The 16,954-nt window shown below is 43.4% G+C and overlaps 1 protein-coding gene across 5 annotated transcripts; it reads left to right on the top strand.

Moving 5' to 3' along the window:
- On the top strand, window positions 1-14,794 carry gtf2h2 (general transcription factor IIH, polypeptide 2). 5 transcript variants are annotated; one of them, XM_055161304.1, is made up of 12 exons: window positions 1-153; window positions 1,354-1,421; window positions 8,414-8,491; window positions 8,601-8,637; window positions 8,985-9,071; window positions 9,175-9,225; window positions 10,208-10,262; window positions 10,377-10,482; window positions 10,642-10,732; window positions 11,162-11,357; window positions 14,429-14,492; window positions 14,571-14,794. In XM_055161304.1, exons 2-12 carry the CDS (start codon window positions 1,366-1,368, stop codon window positions 14,764-14,766), a joined length of 1,017 nt encoding a protein of 338 aa, XP_055017279.1. In that variant the 5' UTR covers window positions 1-153; window positions 1,354-1,365; the 3' UTR covers window positions 14,767-14,794. The 5 variants fall into 5 exon arrangements, with proteins under 5 accessions (XP_055017279.1, XP_055017280.1, XP_055017282.1 ...); XM_055161305.1 differs by having other exon boundaries at window positions 21-120; XM_055161307.1 differs by having other exon boundaries at window positions 21-120; window positions 1,360-1,421.
- Window positions 14,795-16,954: the final 2,160 nt, after the last annotated feature.

Here is a 16,954-nt window from a genome sequence, read left to right on the forward strand (position 1 = left end):
CCCGCTGCGTGTTTCCGCCCGGAGCTTTTTATTCCGCTGCACACGGAGTCGATCCGGGACAAAAATTAAACATTTTTCAACAAATTCTTAAATATTTTCGCAGAATTTCAGCTTGAGCTCGTGAGTTTTTACATTTCGGAGACGCGGCGGGAGGTTTGTGTTCAGTTTGTGTTGCAGAGGAGTTTTTGTGGCTCAGAGTTTTGCAGAAATGATCGTAAATGAGTCGCGTTTCCGCCAATTTACTTTTACGTTTTTATTTACGATTTTAATTCGATTTTTACAACAACAACAACGAATTCATCCTTTTATATCACGTTTAATTTAATATATCTACACTTCTAATAGAGTTTATTTCATTTTCTTGTTCTATAAATGTTTAATCTTTAACATTTTTTCGACTTAAATGTTTTTTATGAACGTGACGTCATTAATATTTATTATTTTAATCTAAAAAGATGAACATTTATTTATTTATTTATTTCATGTTTACAAAAGTCTTTGTATTAAAGCCGCACTGTGTCACTTTTCCGTCGGACGCTCGTCTCCGTGGAGATGTTATTGATTTGTCTGGAATGTTCCGTCGTGTGGCTTTAAACGACGCTGATGCAGACTGAACCGGAGCGAGAGCCGGGTCAGGTCTGTGGAGAGGCGACGCCGCCCGGTCACAACGTCTGAGTTTATAGAGGAACTTTTGAGGTTTAGACTCGGTTTAGTCTTGGTTTAGTCCCGGTGTAGTCCTGGTTTAGTCTTGGTTTAGTCCCGGTGTAGTCCCAGTTTAGTCCTGGTTTAGTCCTGGTTTAGTCTTGGTTTAGTCCCGGTGTAGTCCCAGTTTAGTCCTGGTTTAGTCCTGGTTTAGTCCCGGTCTAGTCCCGGTTTAGTCCCGGTCTAGTCTTGGTTTAGTCCCGGTTTAGTCCCGGTTTAGTCCTGGTTTAGTCCTGGTTTAGTCCTGGTTTAGTCCCGGTCTAGTCCCGGTTTAGTCCCGGTCTAGTCTTGGTTTAGTCCCGGTTTAGTCCCGGTTTAGTCCTGGTTTAGTCCCGGTCTAGTCTTGGTTTAGTCCCGGTTTAGTCCCGGTTTAGTCCTGGTTTAGTCCTGGTTTAGTCCTGGTCTAGTCCCGGTCTAGTCCCGGTCTAGTCCTGGTCTAGAATGTTCCACACTGTGGCATTATTAAATCCTGCTGTAATTTGAATAAACAAAGTGGATTTGTTTAAAGTCACACTGTGGAACATTCCGGACAGAGCAGAGACGTCTCCGTGGAAACGGGCAGGTGATGGACCCAGACAGAAAAGTTCCAGAGTGCAGCTTTATTTTTCCTCCAGTCGGACGCGGACGGAGTTTAAAATAAAACTGTTTCAGTTTCAGGTGAAAATGGACGAGGAGCCGGAACGAACGAAACGCTGGGAGGGCGGCTACGAGAGGACCTGGTACTCTTACTCTATTACTCTATTACTCTATTACTCTATTACTCTGTTACTACGAGAGGACCTGGTACTCTTACTCTATTACTCTGTTACTCTATTACTCTGTTACTACGAGAGGACCTGGTACTCTTACTCTATTACTCTATTACTCTGTTACTACGAGAGGACCTGGTACTCTTACTCTATTACTCTATTACTCTGTTACTACGAGAGGACCTGGTACTCTTACTCTATTACTCTGTTACTACGAGAGGACCTGGTACTCTTACTCTATTACTCTATTACTCTGTTACTACGAGAGGACCTGGTACTCTTACTCTATTACTCTATTACTCTATAATTCTATTACTCTGTTACTACGAGAGGACCTGGTACTCTTACTCTATTACTCTATTACTCTGTTACTACGAGAGGACCTGGTACTCTTACTCTATTACTCTGTTACTCTATTACTCTGTTACTACGAGAGGACCTGGTACTCTTACTCTATTACTCTATTACTCTGTTACTACGAGAGGACCTGGTACTCTTACTCTATTACTCTATTACTCTGTTACTACGAGAGGACCTGGTACTCTTACTCTATTACTCTATTACTCTATAATTCTATTACTCTGTTACTACGAGAGGACCTGGTACTCTTACTCTATTACTCTATTACTCTGTTACTACGAGAGGACCTGGTACTCTTACTCTATTACTCTATTACTCTGTTACTACGAGAGGACCTGGTACTCTTACTCTATTACTCTGTTACTCTATTACTCTGTTACTACGAGAGGACCTGGTACTCTTACTCTATTACTCTATTACTCTGTTACTACGAGAGGACCTGGTACTCTTACTCTATTACTCTGTTACTCTATACTCTGTTACTACGAGAGGACCTGGTACTCTACTCTATTACTCTATTACTCTGTTACTACGAGAGGACCTGGTACTCTTACTCTATTACTCTATTACTCTGTTACTACGAGAGAGACCTGGTACTCTTACTCTATTACTCTATTACTCTATTATTCTATTACTCTGTTACTACGAGAGGACCTGGTACTCTTACTCTATTACTCTATTACTCTGTTACTGAGGACCTGGTACTCTTACTCTATTACTCTGTTACTCTATTACTCTGTTACTACTGAGGACCTGGTACTCTTACTCTATTACTCTATTACTCTGTTACTACGAGAGGACCTGGTACTCTTACTCTATTACTCTGTTACTCTATTACTCTGTTACTACGAGAGGACCTGGTACTCTACTCTATTACTCTATTACTCTGTTACTACGAGAGGACCTGGTACTCTTACTCTATTACTCTGTTACTCTATTACTCTGTTACTACGAGAGGACCTGGTACTCTTACTCTATTACTCTATTACTCTGTTACTACGAGAGGACCTGGTACTCTTACTCTATTACTCTATTACTCTGTTACTACGAGAGGACCTGGTACTCTTACTCTATTACTCTATTACTCTATACTCTGTTTACTTGGACTGGTACTCTTTACTCTATTACTCTATTACTCTGTTACTACGAGAGGACCTGGTACTCTTACTCTATACTCTGTTACTCTATTACTCTGTTACTACGAGAGGACCTGGTACTCTTACTCTATTACTCTGTTACTCTATTACTCTGTACTACGAGAGGACCTGGTACTCTTACTCTATTACTCTATTACTCTGTTACTACGAGAGGACTGGTACTCTTACTCTATTACTCTATTACTCTGTTACTACGAGAGGACCTGGTACTCTTACTCTATTACTCTATTACTCTATAATTCTATTACTCTGTTACTACGAGAGGACCTGGTACTCTTACTCTATTACTCTATTACTCTGTTACTACGAGAGGACCTGGTACTCTTACTCTATTACTCTGTTACTCTATTACTCTGTTACTACGAGAGGACCTGGTACTCTTACTCTATTACTCTATTACTCTGTTACTACGAGAGGACCTGGTACTCTTACTCTATTACTCTGTTACTCTATTACTCTGTTACTACGAGAGGACCTGGTACTCTTACTCTATTACTCTATTACTCTGTTACTACGAGAGGACCTGGTACTCTTACTCTATTACTCTGTTATTAACTCTGTTACTACGAGAGGACCTGGTACTCTTACTCTATTACTCTATTACTCTATAATTCTATTACTCTGTTACGAGAGGACCTTACTCTACTCTATTACTCTGTTACTACGAGAGGACCTGGTACTCTTACTCTATTACTCTATTACTCTGTTACTACGAGAGGACCTGGTACTCTTACTCTATTACTCTGTTACTCTGTTACTACGAGAGGACCTGGTACTCTTACTCTATTACTCTATTATTCTATTACTCTGTTACTACGAGAGGGACCTGGTACTCTTACTCTATTACTCTATTACTCTGTTACTACGAGAGGACCTGGTACTCTTACTCTATTACTCTATTACTCTGTTACTACGAGAGGACCTGGTACTTTCTACTCTTACTCTATTACTCTATTTCTACTTACTCTGTTACTCGAGAGACCTGGTACTCTTACTCTATTACTCTATTACTCTGTTACTACGAGAGGACCTGGTACTCTTACTCTATTACTCTATTACTCTGTTTACTACGAGAGGACCTGGTACTCTACTCTATTTACTCTTTACTCTATTACTCTGTTACTACGAGAGGACCTGGTACTCTTACTCTATTACTCTATTACTCTGTTACTACGAGAGGACCTGGTACTCTTACTCTATTCTCTACTTACTCTGTTACTACGAGAGGACCTGGTACTCTTACTCTATTACTCTATTACTCTATAATTCTATTACTCTGTTACTACGAGAGGACCTGGTACTCTTACTCTATTACTCTATTACTCTGTTACTACGAGAGGCCTGGTACTCTTACTTCTATTACTCTGTTACTCTATTCTCTGTTTACTACGAGAGGACCTGGTACTCTTACTCTATTACTCTATTACTCTGTTACTACGAGAGACCTGGTATCTTACTCTATTACTCTGTACTCTATTACTACTACGAGGACCTGGTACTCTTACTCTATTACTCTATTACTCTGTTACTACGAGAGACCTGGTACTCTTACTCTATTACTCTATTACTCTGTTACTACGAGAGGACTGGTACTCTTACTCTGTTACTCTATTACTTGAGAGGACCTGGTACTCTTACTCTATTACTCTATTACTCTGTTACTACGAGAGGACCTGGTCTCTTACTCTATTACTCTATTACTCTATTATTACTCTGTTACTACGAGAGGACCTGGTACTCTTACTCTATTACTCTATTACTCTGTTACTACGGAGAGGACCTGGTACTCTTACTCTATTACTCTATTACTCTTTACTACGACCTTACTCTTACTCTATTACTCTATTACTTACTAGAGACCTGGTACTCTTACTCTATTTCTATTACTCTGTTACTAGAGAGGACCTGGTACTCTTACTCTATTACTCTATTACTCTCTAACTCTATTACTCTGTTACTACGAGAGGACCTGGTACTCTTACTTATTACTCTATTACTCTACTACGAGAGGACCTGGTACTCTTTCTATTCTCTACTTACTCTGTTACTACGATAGGACCTACTACTCTATCTCTCTATTACTCTGTTACTCTACTTATTACTCTGTTACTACGAGGACCTGTACTCTACCGAGAGACTGTACTCTATTACTCTATTACTCTGTTACTACGAGAGGACCTGGTACTCTTATCTATTACTCTTTACTACAGAGACTGGTACTTCTACTCTTACTCTATTACTCTATTACTCTGTTACTCTGTTACTCTATTACTCTTACTCTGTTACTACGAGGACCTGGTACTCTTACTCTATTACTCTTATTACTCTATTACTACTACGAGAGGACCTGGTACTCTTACTCTATTACTCTATTACTCTGTTACTACGAGAGACCTGGTACTCTTACTCTATTACTATTACTCTATTATTCTATTACTCTGTACTACGAGAGGGACCTGGTACTCTTACTCTATTACTCTGTTACTCTATTACTCTACTCTATTACTACGTTACTCTGACTACGAGACCTGGTACTCTTACTCTATTACTCTATTATTCTATTACTCTGTTACTACGAGAGGACCTGGTACTCTTACTCTATTACTCTGTTACTCTATTACTCTATTATTCTATTACTCTGTTACTACGAGAGGACCTGGTACTCTTACTCTATTACTCTATTACTCTATTTCTACTCTGTTACTACGAGAGGACCTGTACTTTACTCTATTACTCTGTTACTCTATTATTCTATTACTCTGTTACTACGAGAGGACCTGGTACTCTTACTCTATTACTCTATTACTCTGTTACTACGAGAGGACCTGGTACTCTTACTCTATTACTCTATTACTCTGTTACTACGAGAGGACTGGTACTCTTACTCTATTACTCTATTACTCTATTATTCTCTCTGTTACTACGAGAGGACCTGGTACTCTTACTCTATTACTCTATTACTCTTACTCTTACTCTGTTACTCTATTACTCTGTTACTTACGAGAGGACCTGGTACTCTTACTCTATTACTCTATTACTCTGTTACTACGAGAGGACCTGGTACTCTTACTCTATTACTCTATTACTCTGTTACTACGAGGAGGACTCTTACTCTTACTCTATTACTCTGTTACTATCGTTACTACGAGGACCTTACTCTTACTCTATTACTCTATTACTCTATAATTCTATTACTCTGTTACTACGAGAGGACCTGGTTACTCTTACTCTATTACTCTATTACTCTGTACTACGAGAGGACCTGGTACTCTTACTCTATTACTCTGTTACTCTATTACTCTTTACTACGAGAGGACCTGGTACTCTTACTCTATTACTCTATTACTACGAGAGGACCTGGTACTCTTACTCTATTACTCTATTACTCTATTACTCTGTTACTACGAGAGGACCTGGTACTCTACTTACTCTATTACTCTATTACTCTATTACTACGAGAGGACCTGGTACTCTTACTCTATTACTCTATTACTCTATTACTCTGTTACTACGAGAGGACCTGGTACTCTTACTCTATTACTCTATTACTCTATTCTATTACTCTGTTACTACGAGAGGACCTGGTACTCTTACTCTATTACTCTATTACTCTGTTACTACGAGAGGACCTGGTACTCTTACTCTATTACTCTATTAACTCTATTACTCTGTTACTACGAGAGGACCTGGTACTCTTACTCTATTACTCTATTACTCTATTACTCTGTTACTACGAGAGGACCTGGTACTCTACTCTACTCTATTACTCTTACTATTACTCTTACTCTATTTACTTATTATCTGTTACTACGAGAGGACCTGGTACTCTTACTCTATTACTCTATTACTCTGCTAATTACTATTACTCTGTTACTACGAGAGGACCTGGTACTCTTACTCTATTACTCTATTACTCTATTACTCTGTTACTACGAGAGGACCTGGTACTCTTACTCTATTACTCTGTTACTCTATTACTCTGTTACTACGAGAGGACCTGGTACTCTTACTCTATTACTCTATTACTCTGTTACTACGAGAGGACCTGGTACTCTTTACTCTATTACTCTATTACTCTATTATTCTGTTACTACGAGGACCTGGTACTCTTACTCTATTACTCTATTACTCTGTTACTACGAGAGGACCTGGTACTCTTACTCTATTACTCTATTACTCTGTTACTACGAGAGGACCTGGTACTCTTACTCTATTACTCTATTACTCTATTACTCTGTTACTACGAGAGGACCTGGTACTCTTACTCTTACTCTATTACTCTATTACTCTGTTACTACGAGAGGAACCTGGTACTCTTACTCTATTACTCTATTACTGTTACTACGAGAGGACCTGGTACTCTTACTCTATTACTCTATTACTCTATTACTACGAGAGGACCTGGTACTCTTTACTCTATTACTCTGTTACTTCTTTACTACGAGAGGACCTGGTACTCTTTACTCTTTACTTATTACTCTGATTACTCTGTTACTACGAGAGGACCTGGTACTCTTACTCTATTACTCTATTAACTCTGTTACTACGAGAGGACCTGGGTACTGTTACTCTATTACTCTGTTACTCTATTACTCTATTACTCTGTTACTACGAGAGACCTGGTACTCTTACTCTATACTCTGTTACTCTATTACTCTGTTACTACGAGAGGACCTGGTACTCTTACTCTATTACTCTATTACTCTATTATTCTATTACTCTGTTACTACGAGAGGACCTGGTACTCTTACTCTATTACTCTGTTACTCTATTATTCTATTACTCTGTTACTCTATAATTCTATTACTCTGTTACTACGAGAGGACCTGGTACTCTTACTCTATTACTCTATTATTCTATTACTCTGTTACTACGAGAGGACCTGGTACTCTTACTCTATTACTCTGTTACTCTATTACTCTATTATTCTATTACTCTGTTACTACGAGAGGACCTGGTACTCTTACTCTATTACTCTATTACTCTATTAATTCTATTACTCTGTTACTACGAGAGGACCTGGTACTCTTACTCTATTACTCTATTACTCTGTTACTCTATTATTCTATTACTCTGTTACTACGAGAGGACCTGGTACTCTTACTCTATTACTCTGTTACTCTATTATTCTATTACTCTGTTACTACGAGAGGACCTGGTACTCTTACTCTATTACTCTATTATTCTATTACTCTGTTACTACGAGAGGACCTGGTACTCTTACTCTATTACTCTATTATTCTATTACTCTGTTACTACGAGAGGACCTGGTACTCTTACTCTATTACTCTATTATTCTATTACTCTGTTACTACGAGAGGACCTGGTACTCTTACTCTATTACTCTGTTACTCTATTATTCTATTACTCTGTTACTCTATTACTCTATTACTCTGTTACTGTTACTCTAATACTATGAACATTAGAACATTTGTTGTGTTTCAGGGAGGTGTTGAAGGAGGATGAGTCTGGTTCTCTCAAAGCTTCAGTGGAAGAAATCCTGTTTCAGAACAAACGCAAACGGTTCGACTGATTTTATTTTTATTTATTTATTTGTATTTTTATTATTCTGATATTTGTTTTTCTCATCGTGAAGTGAAATCAATCTCAATCTTTTTTTTTTTCATTTCAGGGTGATCGAGAATCATGGACAAGTCCGTCTGGGAATGGTGACTGAACCAGGACTGAACCAGGACTGGACCAGGACCGAACCGGGACTGAACCAGGACTGAACCAGGACTAGACCGGGACTAGACCGGGACTGAACCAAGACTAAACCAGAACTAAAACAAGACTGAACCAGGACTAGACCAGAACTAAACCAGGACTAGACCAGGATTAGACCAGGACTGAACCAGGACTAAACCAGGACTAAACCAGAACTAAACCAGAACTAAAACAAGACTAAACCAGGACTGGATCAGGACTAAACCAGGACTAAACCAGGACTGAACCAGAACTAAAACAGAACTAAAACAAGACTAAACCAGGACTAAACCAGGTCTTATGTTTTCAGATGCGTCACTTGTTTGTGGTGGTGGACTGTTCCAGGAGCATGGAGGACCAGGACCTCAAACCCACAAGACTCACCTGCACTCTGAAGGTCCGGACTAGACCGGGACTAGACCGGGACTAGACCGGGACTAGACCGGGACTAGACCGGGACTAGACCGGGACTGAACCATTATTTTTCTGTTTTGTTTCAGCTTCTGGAAAAGTTTGTGGAGGAGTATTTCGACCAGAATCCAATCAGCCAGGTACAGAAACATGATTTATTTAAACCAGAGCTGTTCTCCACATGTTCTCCACATGTTCTCCTCAGATGTTCTCCTCAGATGTTCTCCTCAGATGTTTCTTTATGTTCTGGTCATTTCTGAAGTTCATTTGGACCGTTTGTGTTTGAGGAAACTTGAATCTCTTATTTTCAAGTCTCCAGTTTGTCTCTCTGCCTCCGTTTCACGTCCACCGTGACGTTTAGTTCTGATGTTTACACGTCAGCTCCACTGGACACGACCAGAGAAGCACCGATACTGATACCGATACCAATACGCACATCCTGAACCTGAAGCAGCGTCTGTTTGAGCCCAGTGCAGGACCAGGCGTTTACTCCTCTTCACGTTTAAACTCAATCTACATTTCCAGTTCTCATCATTATAAGTTCACGGCAGAGACGTAAACAATAACTGAAATATTCTGATCTCGTATCGTCAGATTCTCACAGTAACATCGTGGAGCATCGCGATAAATCGAATTACAAGTGTCTTTGTTTAAATGAAGAGTTAAAAACAGAAGAACTACATTTCCCATGATCCTTTGCTCTGGTTCAGTGCAGACGACAAGAAGAAACAACAGTTCTGACGCTTTTGACACTTTTACTTCTTTGGATTAAATCTTGTCGAGACATTTTAAGAGGAAAAAGAAAGATATTCAGTTTTGTTCACCTCCACAAAATATCACAATAAATATCGTACCGTGAGATGTAAATCGTGAAAATATCGCACAGAGATTTGGATATCGTTACGTTGTCTCATCGCAAACTTTTCCGCGACGTCGCAGTAAATGTGGTCGTGTGAGGTTCTGACCGTGACGATGTCGTACCGAGACACTTGGGCATCGTTACGCTCCTCGTTCACGGGGGTTAAAGTATCGGTATCGGTACTTGGTATCGGCGAGTACAGAGGCGAACGTACGTGTGCTCGTATCGGTATCGTATCTAACAGACGTTTTGTGTTTGTTCAGTTGGGAATCATCACGACCAAGAACAAACGGGCCGAGAAGCTCACGGACCTGTCAGGTGAGCGACCTGCAGCAGCGACGACGACCTGCAGCGATGACCTGCAGCGACGACCTGCAGCGACGACTCTGACGCCACAATCCTGGAATATTAACCTGTGTGTGTTTGTTTCAGGAAACCCGTCCAAACACGTGTTTGCTCTGAGGAAGGCGGCGGACGGCGTCTGTCTGGGAGAACCATCTCTCTACAACGCCCTGAACCTCGCCGCCGCCACACTCAGGTCAGTCTGACCAGAGCTCCGAGTCCGACCCGAGTCCGACGCGAGTCTGATTCGAGAGTCCGCTCCGGGTCTGTGAGTCAGACGATCATCTGACCCGGAGCGACCTGGAGCGACCCGGACTGACCCGGAGTCACATGTGTGTGTTGTGTTTTTGTTCAGGCACATGCCTGGACACACGAGCAGAGAGGTCCTGATCGTCATGAGCAGCTTGACCACGTGTGACCCGAGCAACATCTACGACCTCATCAAGGTCTGGACCATCAAGACCTGATCTAGACCTGATCTAGTCCTGATCTAGACCTGATCTAGTCCTGATCTAGACCTGATCTAGACCTGATCTAGACCTGATCTAGACCTGATCTAGTCCTGATCTAGACCTGATCTAGTCCTGATCTAGTCCTGATCTAGACCTGATCTAGACCTGATCTAGTCCTGATCTAGACCTCATCTAGACCTGGTTTAGTCCTGGTTTAGTCCTGGTTTAGTCCTAATCTCAGAACCTCAGCAGGGTTGGGTCTGATTAGTCCTTGGATGGGAGACCTCTGGGAAAACCAGATGCCAGTCCTGGCCCTGGTCCTGGTCTTAGTCCTGGTCTTAGTCCTGGTCCGGTCTGTGTCTGGTCCCGGTCTTGGTCCCGGTCTTAGTCCTGGTCCTGGTCTCAGTGTGTGTGTGTCCTCAGACCCTGAAGTCCCTGCGTGTGCGTGTGTCTGTGGTGGGTCTGTGTGCCGAGGTCCGTGTGTGTTCGGTTCTGACCCGTGAGACCGGAGGTCGGTACCACGTGATCCTGGACGAGGGACACTTCAAAGAACTGCTCCTGATGCACGTGACTCCGCCCCCGAGCGCCGCCGCCGCCGACTGCTCGCTCATACGCATGGGTAAGACTCAACGCCGCCAACGTCACTCAACGACACGCCGCACGCCAACGCCGCCGCATGACACGCCAACACCACACACCACACCGCACGCCGACGGCACACGCCACGCCGCACGCCGACGACACACGCCGACCCACGCCACGCCGCATGACACGCCAACACCACACACCACGCCGCACGCCGACGGCACACGCCGACACACGCCACGCCGCACGCCGACGACACACGCCGACCCACGCCACGCCACATGCCAACGCCACGCTGCATGACACGGCACGACACGCCAACGCCACACGCCACCAACGCCACGCGGCACGACACGTCAACGCCACACGCCACCAACGCCACACCGCACGACACGCCAACGCCACCAACGCAACACCGCACGACACGCCAACGCCACCAACGCAACACCGCACGACACGTCAACGCCACCAACGCAACACCGCACGACACGCCAACGCCACCAACGCAACACCGCACGACACAACGCCACAACGCAACACCGCACCACGACACGCCAACGCCACCAACGCAACACCGCACGACACGCCAACGCCACCAACGCAACACCGCACGACACGTCAACGCCATGCGGCACGACACGCCACACTGCATGACACGCCACCACACGCCAACGCCCTCAGCAAACAGTTGTTGTGTTGTGTGTATAAATTGTGTTGTTGTGTTGTGTGTATAAATTGTGTTGTTGTGTTGTGTGTATAAGTTGTGTTGTTGTTGTTGTGTGTATAAATTGTGTTGTTGTGTTGTCAGGTTTCCCTCAGCACACAGTTGTTGTTGTGTGTATAAGTTGTGTTGTTGTGTTGTGTGTATAAGTTGTGTTGTTGTTGTTGTGTGTATAAATTGTGTTGTTGTGTTGTGTGTATAAGTTGTGTTGTTGTGTTGTGTGTATAAATTGTGTTGTTGTGTTGTCAGGTTTCCCTCAGCACACAGTTGTTGTGTTGTGTGTATAAATTGTGTTGTTGTTGTGTTGTCAGGTTTCCCTCAGCACACAGTTGTTGTTGTGTGTATAAAGTGTGTTGTTGTGTTGTGTGTATAAATTGTGTTGTTGTGTTGTGTGTATAAAGTGTGTGTTGTTTGTGTTGTGTGTATAAAGTGTGTTGTTGTTGTTGTGTGTATAAAGTGCGTTGTTGTTGTTGTGTGTATAAAGTGTGTTGTTGTTGTTGTGTGTATAAAGTGCGTTGTTGTGTTGTGTGTATAAAGTGTGTTGTTGTGTTGTGTGTATAAAGTGTGTTGTTGTGTTGTGTGTATAAATTGTGTTGTTGTTGTGTGTATAAAGTGTGTTGTTGTGTTGTGTGTATAAATTGTGTTGTTGTGTTGTGTGTATAAAGTGTGTTGTTGTGTTGTGTGTATAAAGTGTGTTTGTTGTGTGTATAAATTGTGTTGTTGTGTGTATAAAGTGTGTTGTTGTTGTGTGTATAAAGTGTGTTGTTGTGTTGTGTGTATAAATTGTGTTGTTGTGTTGTGTGTATAAAGTGCGTTGTTGTGTTGTGTGTATAAAGTGTGTTGTTGTGTTGTGTGTATAAAGTGTGTTGTTGTGTTGTGTGTATAAATTGTGTTGTTGTGTTGTGTGTATAAGTTGTGTTGTTGTGTTGTGTGTATAAGTTGTGTTGTTGTGTTGTCAGGTTTCCCTCAGCACACAGTTGTTGTTGTGTGTATAAATTGTGTTGTTGTGTTGTGTGTATAAAGTGTGTTGTTGTGTTGTCAGGTTTCCCTCAGCACACAGTTGTTGTTGTGTGTATAAAGTGTGTTGTTGTGTTGTGTGTATAAATTGTGTTGTTGTGTTGTGTGTATAAGTTGTGTTGTTGTGTTGTCAGGTTTCCCTCAGCACACAGTTGTTGTTGTGTGTATAAATTGTGTTGTTGTGTTGTGTGTATAAAGTGTGTTGTTTTGTTGTGTGTATAAAGTGTGTTGTTGTGTGTGTGTGTATAAGTGTGTTTGTTGTGTTGTGTGTATAAAGTGCGTTGTTGTGTTGTGTGTATAAAGTGTGTTGTTGTTGTTGTGTGTATAAATTGTGTTGTTGTGTTGTGTGTATAAGTTGTGTTGTTGTGTTGTGTGTATAAAGTGCGTTGTTGTGTTGTGTGTATAAAGTGTGTTGTTGTTGTTGTGTGTATAAAGTGTGTTGTTGTTGTTGTGTGTATAAATTGTGTTGTTGTGTTGTGTGTATAAGTTGTGTTGTTGTGTTGTCAGGTTTCCCTCAGCACACAGTTGTTGTTGTGTGTATAAAGTGTGTTGTTGTTGTTGTGTGTATAAAGTGTGTTGTTGTTGTTGTGTGTATAAAGTGTGTTGTGTTGTGTGTATAAATTGTATTGTTGTTGTGTGTATAAAGTGCGTTGTTGTGTTGTGTGTATAAATTGTGTTGTTGTTGTTGTGTGTATAAGTTGTGTTGTTGTGTTGTCAGGTTTCCCTCAGCACACAGTTGTTGTTGTGTGTATAAAGTGTGTTGTTGTGTTGTGTGTATAAATTGTGTTGTTGTGTTGTGTGTATAAAGTGTGTTGTTGTTGTTGTGTGTATAAGTTGTGTTGTTGTGTTGTCAGGTTTCCCTCAGCACACAGTTGTTGTTGTGTGTATAAATTGTGTTGTTGTTGTGTGTATAAAGTGTGTTGTTGTGTTGTGTGTATAAAGTGTGTTGTTGTTGTTGTGTGTATAAAGTGTGTTGTTGTGTGTATAAATTGTGTTGTTGTTGTGTGTATAAATTGTGTTGTTGTGTTGTGTGTATAAAGTGTGTTGTTGTTGTGTGTATAAAGTGTGTTGTTGTTGTTGTGTGTATAAGTTGTGTTGTTGTGTTGTGTGTATAAGTTGTGTTGTTGTGTTGTCAGGTTTCCCTCAGCACACAGTTGTTGTTGTGTGTATAAAGTGTGTTGTTGTTGTTGTGTGTATAATGTGTGTTGTTGTGTTGTTGTGTGTATAAAGTTGTTGTTGTGTGTGTGTGTTGTCAGTTTCCCTCAGCACACAGTTGTTGTTGTGTGTATAAAGTGTTGTTGTTGTTGTTGTGTGTATAAAGTTGTGTTGTTGTGTTGTGTGTATAAGTTGTGTTGTTGTGTTGTCAGGTTTCCCTCAGCACACAGTTGTGTCTCTGAACGACCCGGACGCCAAACCTTCGTTCAGTTCAGCGTAAGTTTCTGTTCGACTCGACACGTTTGTGTTTGTCAAACTGCAGAGTCTCATCGTCCTGTGTGTTTATGTTCACAGTCACCTGGAGAGCAGCGCCGGTCCAGGTCCGGGTTCGGGTTCTGGTCCGGGTCCTGGTTCCGGTCCGGGTCCAGGTCCGGGTCTCTCTCTGGGCGGGTACTTCTGTCCTCAGTGTAACGCCAAATACACCGAGCTCCCGGTCGAGTGTAAAGTCTGTGGTACAACTCCATTTCACTTTTTCTTCTTCGTGTTCTGACCCGTGTTCTGGACGTTCTGACCCGTGTTCTGACTCGTGTTCTGACCCGTGTTCTGACACGTGTTCTGACTCGTGTTCTGACCCGTGTTCTGACCCGTGTTCTGGACGTTCTGACCCGTGTTCTGACCCGTGTTCTGGACGTTCTGACCTGTGTTCTGACCCGTGTTTTGGACATTTTGACCCGTGTTCTGGACGTTCTGACCCGTGTTCTGACCCGTGTTTTGGACATTCTGACCCGTGTTCTGACCCGTGTTCTGGACGTTCTGACCTGTGTTCTGACCCGTGTTCTGACCCGTGTTTTGGACGTTCTGACCTGTGTTCTGACCCGTGTTCTGACCCGTGTTTTGGACGTTCTGACCCGTGTTTTGGACGTTCTGACCCGTGTTCTGACCTGTGTTCTGGACGTTCTGACCCGTGTTCTGACTCGTGTTCTGACCTGTGTTCTGACCCGTGTTCTGGACGTTCTGACCCGTGTTCTGACCCGTGTTTTGGACGTTTTGACCCGTGTTCTGGACGTTCTGACCCGTGTTTTGGACGTTCTGACCCGTGTTCTGACCCGTGTTTTGGACGTTCTGACCTGTGTTCTGACCCGTGTTCTGACCCGTGTTTTGGACGTTCTGACCCGTGTTCTGACCCGTGTTCTGGACGTTCTGACCCGTGTTCTGACCCGTGTTCTGGACGTTCTGACCCGTGTTCTGACCCGTGTTCTGGACGTTCTGACCTGTGTTCTGACCCGTGTTCTGACCCGTGTTCTGGACGTTCTGACCCGTGTTCTGACCCGTGTTCTGACTCGTGTTCTGGACGTTCTGACCCGTGTTCTGGACGTTCTGACCTGTGTTCTGGACGTTCTGACCCGTGTTCTGACCCGTGTTCTGACCCGTGTTCTGACCCGTGTTCTGGACGTTTTGACCCGTGTTCTGACCCGTGTTCTGACCCGTGTTTTGGACGTTCTGACCTGTGTTCTGACCCGTGTTCTGACCCGTGTTTTGGACGTTTTGACCCGTGTTCTGGACGTTCTGACCCGTGTTCTGGACGTTCTGACCCGTGTTCTGACCCGTGTTCTGGACGTTCTGACCCGTGTTCTGACCCATGTTCTGACTCGTGTTCTGACCTGTGTTCTGGACGTTCTGACCCGTGTTCTGACCCGTGTTCTGGACGTTTTGACCCGTGTTCTGACCTGTGTTCTGGACGTTCTGACCCGTGTTCTGACCCGTGTTTTGGACGTTTTGACCCGTGTTCTGACTCGTGTTCTGACCCGTGTTTTGGACGGTCTGACCCGTGTTCTGACCTGTGTTCTGACCCGTGTTCTGACCCCTGTTTTGGACGTTCTGACCCGTGTTCTGACCCGTGTTTTGGACGTTCTGACCTGTGTTCTGACCCGTGTTCTGACCCGTGTTCTGGACGTTCTGACCCGTGTTCTGACCCGTGTTCTGGACGTTCTGGACGTTCTGACCCGTGTTCTGACCCGTGTTCTGGACGTTGTGGACGTTCTGACCCGTGTTCTGACTCGTGTTCTGACTCGTGTTCTGGACGTTCTGACCCGTGTTCTGACCCGTGTTCTGGACGTTCTGACCCGTGTTCTGACCCGTGTTCTGGACGTTCTGACCCATGTTCTGACCCGTGTTCTGGACGTTCTGACCCGTGTTCTGACCCGTGTTCTGGACGTTCTGACCCATGTTCTGACCCGTGTTCTGGACGTTCTGACCCGTGTTCTGACCCGTGTTCTGGACGATCTGACCCGTGTTCTGGACGTTCTGACCCGTGTTCTGGACGTTCTGACCCGTGTTCTGACCCGTGTTCTGACCCGTGTTCTGACTCGTGTTCTGACTCGTGTTCTGACCCGTGTTCTGGACGTTCTGACCCATGTTCTGACCCGTGTTCTGACCCATGTTCTGGACGTTCTGACCCGTGTTCTGGACGTTCTGGACGTTCTGACCTGTGTTCTGACTCGTGTTCTGACTCGTGTTCTGGACGTTCTGACTCGTGTTCTGATCCGTGTTCTGGACGTTCTGACCCGTGTTCTGACCCGTGTTCTGGACGTTCTGACCCATGTTCTGACCCGTGTTCTGACCCATGTTCTGGACGTTCTGACCCGTGTTCTGGACGTTCTGACCGTGTTCTGACCCGTGTTCTGACCCATGTTCTGGACGTTCTGACCCGTGTTCTGGACGTTTCTGACCGTGTTCTG

The sequence above is a fragment of the Boleophthalmus pectinirostris genome, unplaced genomic scaffold (assembly GCF_026225935.1).
Source record: "Boleophthalmus pectinirostris isolate CB_2022bp ecotype Guang Dong unplaced genomic scaffold, ASM2622593v1 HiC_scaffold_4, whole genome shotgun sequence".
Taxonomy (NCBI): Eukaryota; Metazoa; Chordata; class Actinopteri; order Gobiiformes; family Gobiidae; genus Boleophthalmus; species Boleophthalmus pectinirostris.

Excerpts from the sequence above, each read along its gene's own strand:
- gtf2h2 (XM_055161303.1), top strand. The coding sequence starts at position 604 with ATGCAGACTGAACCGGAGCGAGAGCCGGGTCAG. Across the intron at positions 8,492-8,600 it reads TTTCAGAACAAACGCAAACG|GGTGATCGAGAATCATGGAC; the intron begins GTTCGACTGATT and ends TTTTCATTTCAG. Across the intron at positions 14,493-14,570 it reads AAACCTTCGTTCAGTTCAGC|TCACCTGGAGAGCAGCGCCG; the intron begins GTAAGTTTCTGT and ends TTATGTTCACAG.